General features: G+C 45.0%; 1 protein-coding gene across 1 annotated transcript in view; it reads right to left on the bottom strand.

Moving 5' to 3' along the window:
- The window catches only part of LOC135905766 (nose resistant to fluoxetine protein 6-like), a 43,496-nt gene that overhangs the window by 23,657 nt on the left and 7,431 nt on the right, over positions 1–12,408 (bottom strand). The window contains exons 2-6 of the mRNA XM_065436821.1: positions 11,360–11,571; positions 8,974–9,085; positions 5,926–6,010; positions 1,830–1,921; positions 1,567–1,746 (exon numbers count right to left, since the gene is read on the bottom strand). Of these exons, the coding sequence (XP_065292893.1) occupies positions 1,567–1,746; positions 1,830–1,921; positions 5,926–6,010; positions 8,974–9,085; positions 11,360–11,571 (681 nt within the window). The remainder of the gene's footprint in view (positions 1–1,566; positions 1,747–1,829; positions 1,922–5,925; positions 6,011–8,973; positions 9,086–11,359; positions 11,572–12,408) is intronic.

Here is a 12,408-nt window from a genome sequence, read left to right on the forward strand (position 1 = left end):
GTAAAGAAAACGTCAAAAGAAATTCACATTAAATGACTGGTTTGAACCAAAAATAAGACGACTGTGATATTGGCCCTTTAGTACTACGCCACAGCAACTTTACATTTTCCTTAAATTAGGTTTTTATTTATTTCATTAACAGGTTCCTTACAACCTCGCACTCTGGTTAAATAAACAAAAATGAGCTAAGTTTGTAGCTTACGAGTGGCGACAAGCGGAGCGCACAGAAGAGTGTTAGCCAATTCCATGGCCTCCAGAATTCGCGAGAGCCGCCCCCCCCCCCCCCCTTCCGCAGTAGCCCAGCGGCTATGGCGTTGCACAACTGAGCTCGAGGTCGCGGGTGCAATACTGGCCGCGGCGGCTCTATTTCGGTGGGGGTGGAATGCAAAAATGATCGTGTACTTAGATTTGGGTGCACGTCGAAGAAACGCAGGTGCTCAAAATTAATGCGGAGTCTCCTACTATGGCGTGCCTCATAATCAGATCGTGGTTTTGGTGCGTAACACTCAATAATTTAATTAAATAATTTAAGAATTCACGAGGTTAGGTGCAACAATAATGAAAATTTGGATACTAAAAGCTAGGCGCATCAAAATAAAAGCTCAGAAGATACAACTGCGAGAATTGTGTAAAAAAAAAGAAGGAACAAATTGCAGGAATTCCTTGTTGTCTATAAACGAAAAGCATTTCCCCTAAGACAAATATTCAAAACTACGAAAAGGAAAGTAGAAAAAAATATGGCCGACAAGCATACTGTACCAGACGTAACCGTAAAACCAACGCACAATTTGAGAGCAATATGACTAGCTTGCACACTCACTATAAATAGCGTGCTATCAGAGTTGCCAAACAAAACACACACACACACATCCACGCGAAAAGGTCAGAATGCATTAGAATAGAAGAAAAGAATTATAAAAAAAGAAGAACGTGTAATGGTACAGCGCTATAATCTCGTCGAGCTCTGAGAGCACACCTCTGAAAGCACGACCAGTGTGCATAACTCTCATGACGTATCTTCGACGCGACTGCAAAACACATATAACTCTGCTGGCCACATAGTGCGGGCACTATACATTGGAAAACGTTAATCAGAAGCGTCTGCGGTATGAAAACGAGCGCAGCACAAGGACTTCCTTCGTCGCATAAGATGCGAAAAAATGCAGAGAGTGCCGTCTCGTTCCGGGAATAGACGGAGAGTGGTGGATGGGGTGGGTACGAGTAGTACCCCATCGAGGTCTGGTTAAAAGCGTAGCAGGCGATGTATGCTGCACAAAAGGGATGATTTCGCCCACTCTTTAAATCACATGGTCTCGCATAGCCTGCGTCCCAATCCACAAATCATTTGCCTACCGGTGGTTGGCTAAGACTCAGCAAGCGCACGCACATCTAATGTATATGATATGGCGCAACATCATGAAAGTACATCCGCTACGTTATTGCCCACCATTTTGACAGTTATCGGAGTCTACCGTAAGGGGATCTGATGATCGAAAAATGATGCGAAACTGCAGTTGTTGCGACACTCAATACCCACGACTCCAACGGCGTAGCAGAACCACTTACACCAAGTTGGAGATAAGATTCCGTAACAGTGGCCGAGCACAATCCACGTTAAACTGAAGAACCTCAATCCGTGGAAGAAACGAAGGGTGTAGGCGTCGGAACTTTTGTCCTTGACCACTTGTAGCAGTACTTTTGTATTCGAGACGAGGGAAAATGCCCTGAGGCACCGCAGCAGAATATCTGAAAAGAAGGGGTGAGAACGTCATTCTCTGCCATTCGCGTTGCACTTCACAGCTCTCTAGCAGATGTGGCTCTTTTCTCACCGCATGCTGCTTTTTTCTTGGGTTGTGAGCGCACGCAAACATCGGTGACAGTTCCAATCGCCAACAATGCGACAAGGACTCCTAGAGTTATCCTGAAGAAGAAGAAGAAAAGAAGAAGCAACAAACAGAAGGGAATCTAAGTGGGATGCGACGTACCCAAAAAAAGAACAAAAAAGGGGGAGGGTAGGAATCGAAGGTCAGTGCACACACACACACACACACACAAACACACACACACACACACACACACACACACACACACACACACACACACACACACACACACACACACAAACAAAAAAAAAGGTAGCAAGCATCTTGGTATAACTCCGTTTAGACCCTTCGTGAGGTTTATATTAAACAACCCGTGAATTTTAACAACTAAGCTATACTACGTTACCTAAGACATTTTGAGGAAAGTAGTAGTGCAATCGACGCACTAGGGTTTTTCCTTTGCTCTGCAACGTGTGAATGCAAGTGCGAGATGTAGTCAATATTTATATAGCCGGAAAGTACACAAACAAAAGAAGAGAAGAGGAAAAGAAGAAGAGAAAAAAAAGAAAGGAGGAAGTGCGTTGCTGTTTGTTGGTTTCTCTTTTCCAACGCAACCAAGTAGTTTGATCGCGCACATTTTAGCCTGAGATGAGAGCAGTTGTCGTATTAACCCAGGAGACCACCCGCGCAGCCCTTTGCTTTCGTATTAATGCTATACTGAATGGTAGGCACGGCCAAGGCGAGGGACACTGTCGCGGAAGAAAACTGAAGGCTGCTCAGTCAGTCGGTCCGGTGCCACCTTTGTCAATAACCTGAATCACCGTACCGCATCAACGAAAACTGCGTTGAATGCAAATGCGGTCTAGCGAACAACACTCAGTTTTCGGGCGGCATGTCCACAAGTAGCGGCTTCCACGCTTCTGCGGAGAGCACTCTTTGCATATTTAGTGCGAGCTGTCATAGCTTCAACAGCTATTATATGTCGGACGCGCAAGGCACGTTACGCGTTACAAGTAATTGATCACTTGTAACTATACGTTTACAGCGAAGCTGTGATTGAGAACAGAAGCGTCCGAAAAAGAAAATATAGACGCGTAAAACGTTAAGGAGACGCGTTGAAAGAACAAACACAAGCACAAAGGAGCACCTGGTGATAAGGCTGATGCGTGGGCAAAGTTACAAGCAGGAGAGCTGACTAGGTGCACTGCGGGAAAATTACGTATTTTTCTACAGTTGCTTGCACAGGCTTACTTCGAAGCGGTACAAGAGCGCCGCGATGTAACACTGCGTGTGCCCGATAAGCACATTTTGTACGAACAGAGTATCGTGAAAATACAGTCGAGAACGTGCTGACGAAGTTTGAAAGTTGTACAACGATTGAATTTGCCAAAAGAAAATGTAAAAAAAACTGTAGCATTTTCGACACGCCTCAGGGCTTGCCGGGCGTCCGAAATGTTTCCCGTAAACGTATTAATGAGTGCATTGGCCAGATAATTTTGCACCCATTATGTAGCTTCGCTATAGTGATTGGGTTGTGATTCCTGCGAGGTAGCACAAGTCTGCCGTATTTCTTATTTGTCAATTTGTAAGTGAGTGAATGCTTCTATGGAGTGGTAGCGCACACGGTAGTTTAGTTACTCTTCTTGAATAACCGCCGACTAACTACATGATTCCGTTATAATATTCAGCAAAGAAGTTACAAGAATTGAGGCAACTTTGAGACCGCGCAACAGGTGGCGAACAATTCTGCCGGGTTGGAGGAGTGACTCGTGCGTGGCAGTGTATAGAACAGCGGTCAACTACAGAGCACAGGTTCGGACATGCCCGCCAAGCTGCTGTTACTTTTTTTACATTTGCAAAGAGAACGCAGGGAACAAATTGAGAACTCGGTGAACAACAGCAATCCATGTCGCGGTGTGACGAAATGGCAACCGCGGAACATGGCGGCTTGCTCGTGAATAACGAGCATTTGCGACGCCGCGAGTGATAATTTTGTGAGGATAGGGCTGAACACCTTCGGCAACAACTCCCCAAAAGAACAGTCCTTGAAGGTCACATGGCACCGACAACAAACAGTGTATTGCAAATATTCAATGTACTGCAATGTATTCAAACAATGTATTGCAATGTATTCTTCATTCTCTTGAGTGCACCGACGCGAAATTGTCACAAACGTGGTAAGCCGTAAATAATCGAATTATTTAAAATTTTGCAATCAATCAATTAATTACTTTTGCGAAAGTCTAATTAATCATTAGAATGAAAGGTATCTTGAATGAATTAACTGTAATTATGCTCAGTTACATTGTCTTTGTCTGAAAAGTGCACAAGATTGCTACTTTACCTCGTTTCACTTATCTGTAGCCTACTTCACAGCGACTTTTCGCCCTTTATATAGTTCTCCTTAACGAGAATTTATTAGGATTTCGTTTGCAGCATTTGCACTCCACTAAAGCACTAATTATGCAGTGTAAACTGATTACACGCAATTTCGCGCAGAGAAGACACTGACAGCATGCCCGCAGTATTATTTACAGTTTCTCTAAACACATTATGTTGATGGAAATGTTGGTGGCACCGGCGCCTTCTCTTCACATAGAATTGCATAGTAAGAACGAATGAAAAAGACGGAACAGAGCAAAAGGCATGTTACAGGAAGGATAAAAGGGTAATATAAATGCACTTAAGAGCTGACAGAAGAAAATAAGGTCACGCAAGATACACTGAAACACAAATTAAGGTAATATAAGCACACTGAATACAAGAAAGAAAAGACGACACGAAGTCATCGAAAGGCACATGAATTTCTGGCCCCGATCACCAGGCTAAACCTGCCTGTTGCTACAATATACCTGCGCCACAAAATGAAGTAAGGCACAGAAAGGAACATAGAATAAAGTCAAATGTAACACACGCAGTCAGCTTACAACAGGTGATACAAACTATACTCAAGATTTGCCAAAAAAATATATTCGCTTCCAGAAATCTCTGGAGGGAGACTACAGCGCTAGTCTTTGTATCTGTTGACCTAAAGACCTTGATGAAGTGGTTAAGGGCCTGCAAGCAAATGCCGTTAGACCACACATCAAAAGTCGTCTTCCAGCGTTGTGTCATGGGCATTCTAATAGCCGATGCTGTGCATCCTCATTCGCGGTGTAACAAGTGCATTTTAGACTACTAGCGCGGCAAAGTTTATGAAGAAAGTGTTTTGGGAACACGTTTTACCGATCCGCAATCAAGGACCCAGAATATCGAAAAATCTGCTGGCGTTCAATGTGTGTGGATATTAAGCCCAGGGTAAGGGTACATGTCAAACAATTATGATGATTTTGAAGTTTGAGGCATAGCTATGTGGCAACCGCAAGTCGCAGTTTGTCTCAATATGACGAAATTCGCCTTGCACCAGAAGTCTCGATGTTACGCTCTACCTACGCTTGGCGTGCAGTCTCATCAACTGCATCACTTCCAGAGATACTCTATTGGCCAGACACCCACTGAAACATTATTAAGTGATTTTGGTTGGTAGTGCGACTTGTGTGAGTTTGTTTAGCGTTTTATGAACTAAAACAAAGTTTTGCGAACTGATGTTACCATGAACAAGAGATGATAACGCTACTTGAGAATCACGCAAGTTCAAGTTATTTTCTCCAACCTTGTACTCAATTTATCTAGTCTAGCACCAATAAAATCACAAAAACGTTTTGCTGCAGCTGACTATACGTTGCGCGAGGTGGCTTAAAGGTGTGTTTTCGGTTGCATTCTAATAACCGCCGAAATTAACGGAGAGCACATCGGAATATATAGCTAGGCGGAAACGCAGCTAATTATTGCTCGGGGCGATCCTTTTCAAGGACAGAATTATTTGTTGTCGCAGCTGATGGAAAGTTTTCCGTCGCAAGGAAAACGAGCGACGCCTATGCCGCTGTTGGCGTCCTTCACGCTTGAAAAGCACACAGACGGCAGGCGTTCTCGGCGAGAGTAAACTAGACGCGCGGATGATCTCATTGGAATACGTTATATCTAGGGCGAAGAACAAACAAACAAACAAGCAAACAAACAAACTATTAAGAAAGCGTGATAGTTGGCAATGTGGCATACTTACAATATCGCTTTTTGCCCATTGGTTAGTGGCACTGGAAGATTTGTCACGCAGTTGCTCAATTTCAGATTAAACGCAGGTGGTAGCACTGGAACGTGTGAAAAAAGAATGTAAAGCCGGTCGGCACCAATAAAGCAATATACTTTTCAACGTTACCAAGACTGCTTTAACATATCGAATATACACGGTGTTTAAGTAGTAGGAATGCCGCAAAAATCTGTTACTGCTTTCACAAAGGCGAAAAACCACGAAATGCGTTCAAACAGTGCGTACTCTTTAGAGGCATGGACACTGCCATGTTACAATTCGCTGACTGACGCCACAAGTATAGCCGCCACGCGTAACTCCTTCGTTCAAATGGGGCACGTAAGGCAAGAGAGAGAGAGAGAGAGAGCAAAGAAAGGAAAGGCAGGGAGGTCAACCAGACGAGCGTCCGGTTTGCTACCCTACACTGGGGGAAAGGAAAGGGGGAACACAAAGGAGAAAGCGGGGTAGAAGGAACACTGTCTGTGCACGCAGCAAAGCGCCTGCAAATCAGTCAAGTCAAAGGAAGTACACTGTCGATACGTTAAGCTGCCGTCATTCTGCTGTCTGAAACTAATATTGGTGCTTCATAGCTGGTGATGCACGTTTAAGTCACCAGTGAAGACTAAGGAGCCGGTGGGCGTCAGCAGTACGTTGCAGTGCGTGGTAGTATATCTTTAAGCTAAACCTCAGCCGTTCTGACTACAGTGCGGATATAAGGATGCGGATGAGCCATGATGCTTACTCAAGAGTTGCAAGTACTGAATTGATAGCATCCAACACTTGCATTGCACTTCGCGCTGACGGAGTGTGCAGGTTATTTAAGAGCATTTGAAAGGTATTCATCAGAGACCGGAGCGTCACGACCACTTGTAGGTCTTCTCCGGGCAATTAGTCAGGAACCCGCGCTGTTCGCTCTGCAGCCATGCGCAGCTGTATCTCTTGACGTGGCTCCGGCTCCGACTGTGGCATCGGCTGCGGCATCGCCTCCGGCTGTGGCATCGGCTGTGGTATCGGCTGTGCCTCCGACTGTGGCATCGGCTGTGGCATCGTCTATGACTTCGGTTGTGGCTTCCGCTGTTGTTCTGGTTTTGGCTGCTGCTTTAGTAGTGAGGACCAAGTTGTATTGTTCTCCGCCATGGCCTTGTCCGATTTAGATTGAATTGCCCCAGGCCTAGGAGGCCGAGGAGGGGGTAATGTCGGATGGGACGTACTCTTCATAGAGGTATCAGCGTTCTTTGAAGTCCGGCGGCCTGGGGAGCGTCGCTTTCTAACGGCCGCAACAGCTTCCCGACGAGACGAATGGTCTCTCGCCATCTGCTTCAAGATCGCCTTTTCCTTCTTCACTTTGGGGCAGTCCTTCGAGGAAGCATCATGGGACCCAAGGCAACTGGTGCATTTGAGAACCGTGGCTGCACAAGAGTCTGCAGCGTGGGGGTCGCTGCAGCGCGAGCAAACTCTCGTGTTCGCGCACACGGCGCTCACGTGTCCCAGCTTCATACAACTGCGGCATTGCAGTGGCCTTGGGATAAATGGTCGCACAGCGTGTCTAAAGTGGCCCACCTTGACGTGCGATTAGATAGTCTTGCCCTTGAATATAATTTTCACACAGCGGGATGTGCCGAGGCGATACACATGAGTTATGGCGACGCCATCAGCGGCAGGCTTCACTAGAATCGCAAGTCAGCGCTGGAGATGGAGACGTCCACGTCGTAGATGACAACAGTAGTTGAACCACTGTTCAGGGAGATGTACGAGCGGAGCTTAACGCCACCTAGTTCTACACATGAGACTGCGCTGAGAAATTTGACTAAAGTGAAGCAATAGAAGTGCTCACAGAAAAAATTCGCTGCGGCAGACTCGCGAAACCATGAACCCATACTGTCACTTGATGGTTCACACCTATGCGCTGACGCTACAATATTGTGATTAAGGGAATAATTGTGTCGTTGATGAAGTTATAATTTTTTAGCTTAATTGGAGGAAGGGCAGGCACAAGTAAAATAGGTATTGCTGTGGCTCTGAGAATGGAAACTTGTGCTTAGTTTTACACCCCGACACATAAACCACTTTGGCCAAGTAGCCCACTCTACCTCGTGATGCAAACGGCATGTCCTTATACGTTATATGTGCATTAAACACCTATGGCAGCCCCGTTTCATTCTACCTATGTGTGATGGTTACATTTCTGCTTTAGGAAACAATCTGTTTCCGAAACAGGTTAACGGATTGAAGTGTCACAAATAAATGAGGTAAGTGAGTTAAGTGCTACACCATCGACGAACGAGTAAACAGAAGCCCCGTGGTGGAAATATAAAAGAGGAAGCTACAGGACACCAGCGCGTATAGAAAGCACGTAGCGTTCAGAGGAAAAATAATAACGACGAAGAAAGCATACGTTGAAAACCACTTTCTATAAATGCTCAGGGTCATCGAAAGCTGCGCCCATTTCCAATAAACACGGGGTGTTTCACTCACTTGGCTCCGTACGTTTTCACCCTAGTCGCTCGCATTTGCGGCACTTGGCTAAACTGAGATAGAGCAAGATTTTAGTGAATAAATCATAGTGATGCCAGGAGATACCACATGGCTTTTCGGTGGCCACCTAGGTAGCTGAGGGATTTCCACCAGTCCTCTTCAGGTGGAGGAACGTACATAACTGCACCAAGCGACGCAAAAAAAAAAACGCTCTGCAAAATCACTCGGTGGTGAAGAGGTGGAAGACTCGAATCCCGAGATTCCCACCAACATCTTTTACAAGCATCGCACTGACGGCATTGAACTGACGGGGTCATGAATATAAGGCGACGTCACAGGACCTATGATAATGTAAAATGTCGCTGTCGCATAAAAGACCAGCAGCAATGTTGTTCCTCCGTTTGTAATTTGCGTTTTTCAACTGCCCAATCCATCGCTGACTGCATAGACCGTGTTTTGAAGCGACATCTCGTTCATCGTACTTCGTACACGACCACTGCACCCCCGGCGGTGTGCTTTGAAGTTGCGTATAGCAGTTGCTCCACTTACTTTTGTTGATGAGTTCTTGCAATTCCTCCTCGTTACAGTCGTTCGTGACGCAGATTCCAAGGCGAATTGGTGGCAGACGTAAGTCTGTTATATGCTCCTTGTATCTGATAAGCTGCAAAGATATAGTTTGCATGCTTGTTGAAACAGGAGTAAAAAGTATAAGTTGTAAAGTCGAGAGCTAAAGAGAAAAGCAAACGCTATTCTTCCGCGGTAGTTTTCTTCAAAGGTGAAAGAAAAAGGAAGTTTGGTGTTCTACGCCACCCGAAATAGCACTCCTGTGATTCTCGTGTAGATGTTGGTTTGACGCAGTCGCATCCAGGCCGTTACAGTTCCCTTTGTGCGGCAATGAATGGAACGGATGCCAAACGCCTGAGGGTCTCGAATCCGACAACATTTATGCCTTCAGGTAACATGTGTGGGTTTACTGACCAGATGCCTTCATTCAAAAAGATCACGCACTCGCGACGCCTGCAGCAGAAAGGATGTTCCACATCCTCCGTCAAGGTTTGTTAGTGGTGGCGCTGGCTAACACTCCCAGGGTTAGTTCTAGTCGTAACACATAAATACCTCAGAAAGTGGATGGGAAGACGGCGCCGGCGGTAGCTGAATTGGTAGAGGATAGTACGCATAATGCGAGGACGTGGGATCGTTTCCCACCTGCGGCATGTTGTTCTTGCATCCACTTTCAATTCCATTAATTTATAATTTATTTATTTCAATTAGTAGGTACAAATAATTTCCCCTATGTTGTCCTTGGAGTCTTTATTTGTTGGCTGCTTATGATATGATTAATAAAAATCGGGCCCCTCGTCAAAAGCAGCACTTGTCACTTTCATCAGCGCCTCCCCGCCACAGGGCCCGGCGACAGTTCTTGGCACTTGCTCACTGCCATCCAAATGTTTAGAAGAGGCTATACAAGCTTGCGGTAGCTCTATTTGGCAAAGGGAATGGAGGCGTCGCGCGCGTAATAGCTGAATTTTTTTTTATGTTTCTGTCCCATGGGAAATTGACTGATCTATCGATAGTTTGCAGACATCATAGCGGCTGCCTTTTTTTGGTGCACTAGCACGTCAAGAAACGGCGTAAACAAGAAACGTGACAGCACGACAAGCGCGTCTTGCGTCGAAAGACGCGGCGATAACAGTGATGAACCGGTGAAAAACACTGGCCCTCAAAAACGAATACAATGTGCGCCTGAATATATGGAGCAGCTACGTCATCGTTGCCGCCATATTTGGGTTCTAGGGCGGTGAGAGCTGCGTTCTTGCGGTCACATGAAAACTATATCTGCTACCAAATACTGACTTCGTAATCCCTCTATGAGAAATACCAGGCGTTATATTACTGTGTATAAATAAAATTTAGAAAAATGCTCTCAGTTTCTTTTCAGAAAAAAAAACAATTTTTTTTAAGTTCGTGCTTGCTTGGATGATTCTTTGAAATTTTACTTAAGTGTACGCAGAACATTTACGATCAGACTGATTTGCTTTTGTTAGGAATACAAACGGCTAAGCTACAAATTTCAACCCGCCGTGGTTGCTCAGTGGCTATGGTGTTGGGCTGCTGAACACGAGGTCGCGGGATCGAATCCCGGCCACGGCGGCCGCATTTTCGATGGGGGCGAAATGCGAAAACACCCGTGTGCTTAGATTTAGGTGCACGTTAAAGAACCCCAGGTGGTCTAAATTCCCGGAGTCCTCCACTACGGCGTGCCTCATAATCAGAAAGTGGTTTTGGCACGTAAAACCCCATAATTTAATTTTTTTTTTAAGCTACAAATTCTGATATATTACACTATACTTCGCGGCCAATATTTCTTGCATTAAAATAAGAAAACACGAAGCCACTGATAACGAGTACATTTTCTGCGCTAAGGAAAGCATTAAACTGCAGTGATACATTAAATATAGTTAAAAGTGAGACCCAAGAATCTACGGAAAAAATATTATTGCCATGTGCGGATTAGCCTCCTTTCATGAGGCCCTGTATATCCACACCTAATGCTCATATATTATGTGAGCATTATCATATAGACACAGTGAGCGCGCGCATGCGCCAGAGACAGTCAAGCAGTCAGAGATCTTTGCACAGGTCAGTTTTCTTGAAAAGTGCTAAAGTGCGCAAGTTTACATGGTACAATTTGGTCTTTGGGCTATACACTGCAACAGCGGCCAGTGGAAACAAACAGAAACGTGCATAAGCTTACTAGATCTTGGTAATTAATAAAGTATATTTCGTGTGTTTAATTACAAATGTGAATACATGGAATATCTACGCAGACGAACGATGCAAACTCAAGAACTCAAATGAATCTCCAGAACAATAAGTATATCTAACTTTGGCGAAAGGCGCAGAAGGTTTTCGGAAACGAAGTATAATTACTTACGTGCGGGAAGGCCATTCCCATTGCAGCTAACGTCGCTTCCACAAAGCTGCTGCCTTTACTGATGCGCATATCCAGATTGCAATACTGCCCCCGTGTAACCTCGTGACCAAAACTGTCACGCACGACAGTTTCCACGCACTCGTCGAATGCTCCAAGGTCAGCTTTTGTGGCTTGCATTAGTCCCGTAGGGTATTTGCCCATCGCATCGATGACTGAAATAAAGGAGTGACGCAAATCGTGTAACGTATTACTGGGAAGCATGCGTGCACTTCTTACATGAGAAATACCTGAGGATTTCGATGCCTAAAGCTCAGATATAGTTAGTCAGACCAAGCCCCGTGTTCATGCTATAAAGACACGGGAAGTTTGAGGGTCCATCTGTACTGTTTGAGGTGACTACTGTTCGTCGCTTAGCGTCAGTAACATAAGGTATTAGCATTCATAAAGACAAAACATACACTTAGTGATGCACATTTCAAAAATCATTGATGCACATAACAATAACACTTGTGGTTATCAGGCACATATTTTTCGAGAGGCCAGGGTCCTGATGAACGCAAATGAACAAAGGTAACTTTCACATAAACGAAACTACGAGGCCATTGTTGTACTTAAGAAGAATATTCTATACATTTTACAATAACAGCGAAACTGTTTGTTTGTCTACGTCGGTTAAACGAAACTACAATGAAGACTGCTTTGGCCCTACTGATTGGTGAATGTTCAACGCGCCTCGTCGTCTGGCAGGTTGGCAATAGTGAGGTGGATGAGTTCTACGTATTTCCGCCATTCTGGCTTGCATTGGCGACGCACGAGTCATGAAAGTAGTGATTCATAACGTACATTTCAGCGCGAAGCCATTCAGGCGTAATTACTATAACGACGCAAGTTTATCTGGATCCGATGCCGTCTTGTTATCATTGGGACATCCTAGCACAGCATTACCGTCGAGCGTCTGGATTGTACGACGAATTGTGACTGGATGACACTGTGAACTTTGTGACGTTGTATCTTACTGCATGTTATAATGACACTATCTGCGACCTGTG

The sequence above is a fragment of the Dermacentor albipictus genome, chromosome 1 (genome assembly GCF_038994185.2).
Source record: "Dermacentor albipictus isolate Rhodes 1998 colony chromosome 1, USDA_Dalb.pri_finalv2, whole genome shotgun sequence".
In the NCBI taxonomy this organism is placed as follows: domain Eukaryota; kingdom Metazoa; phylum Arthropoda; class Arachnida; order Ixodida; family Ixodidae; genus Dermacentor; species Dermacentor albipictus.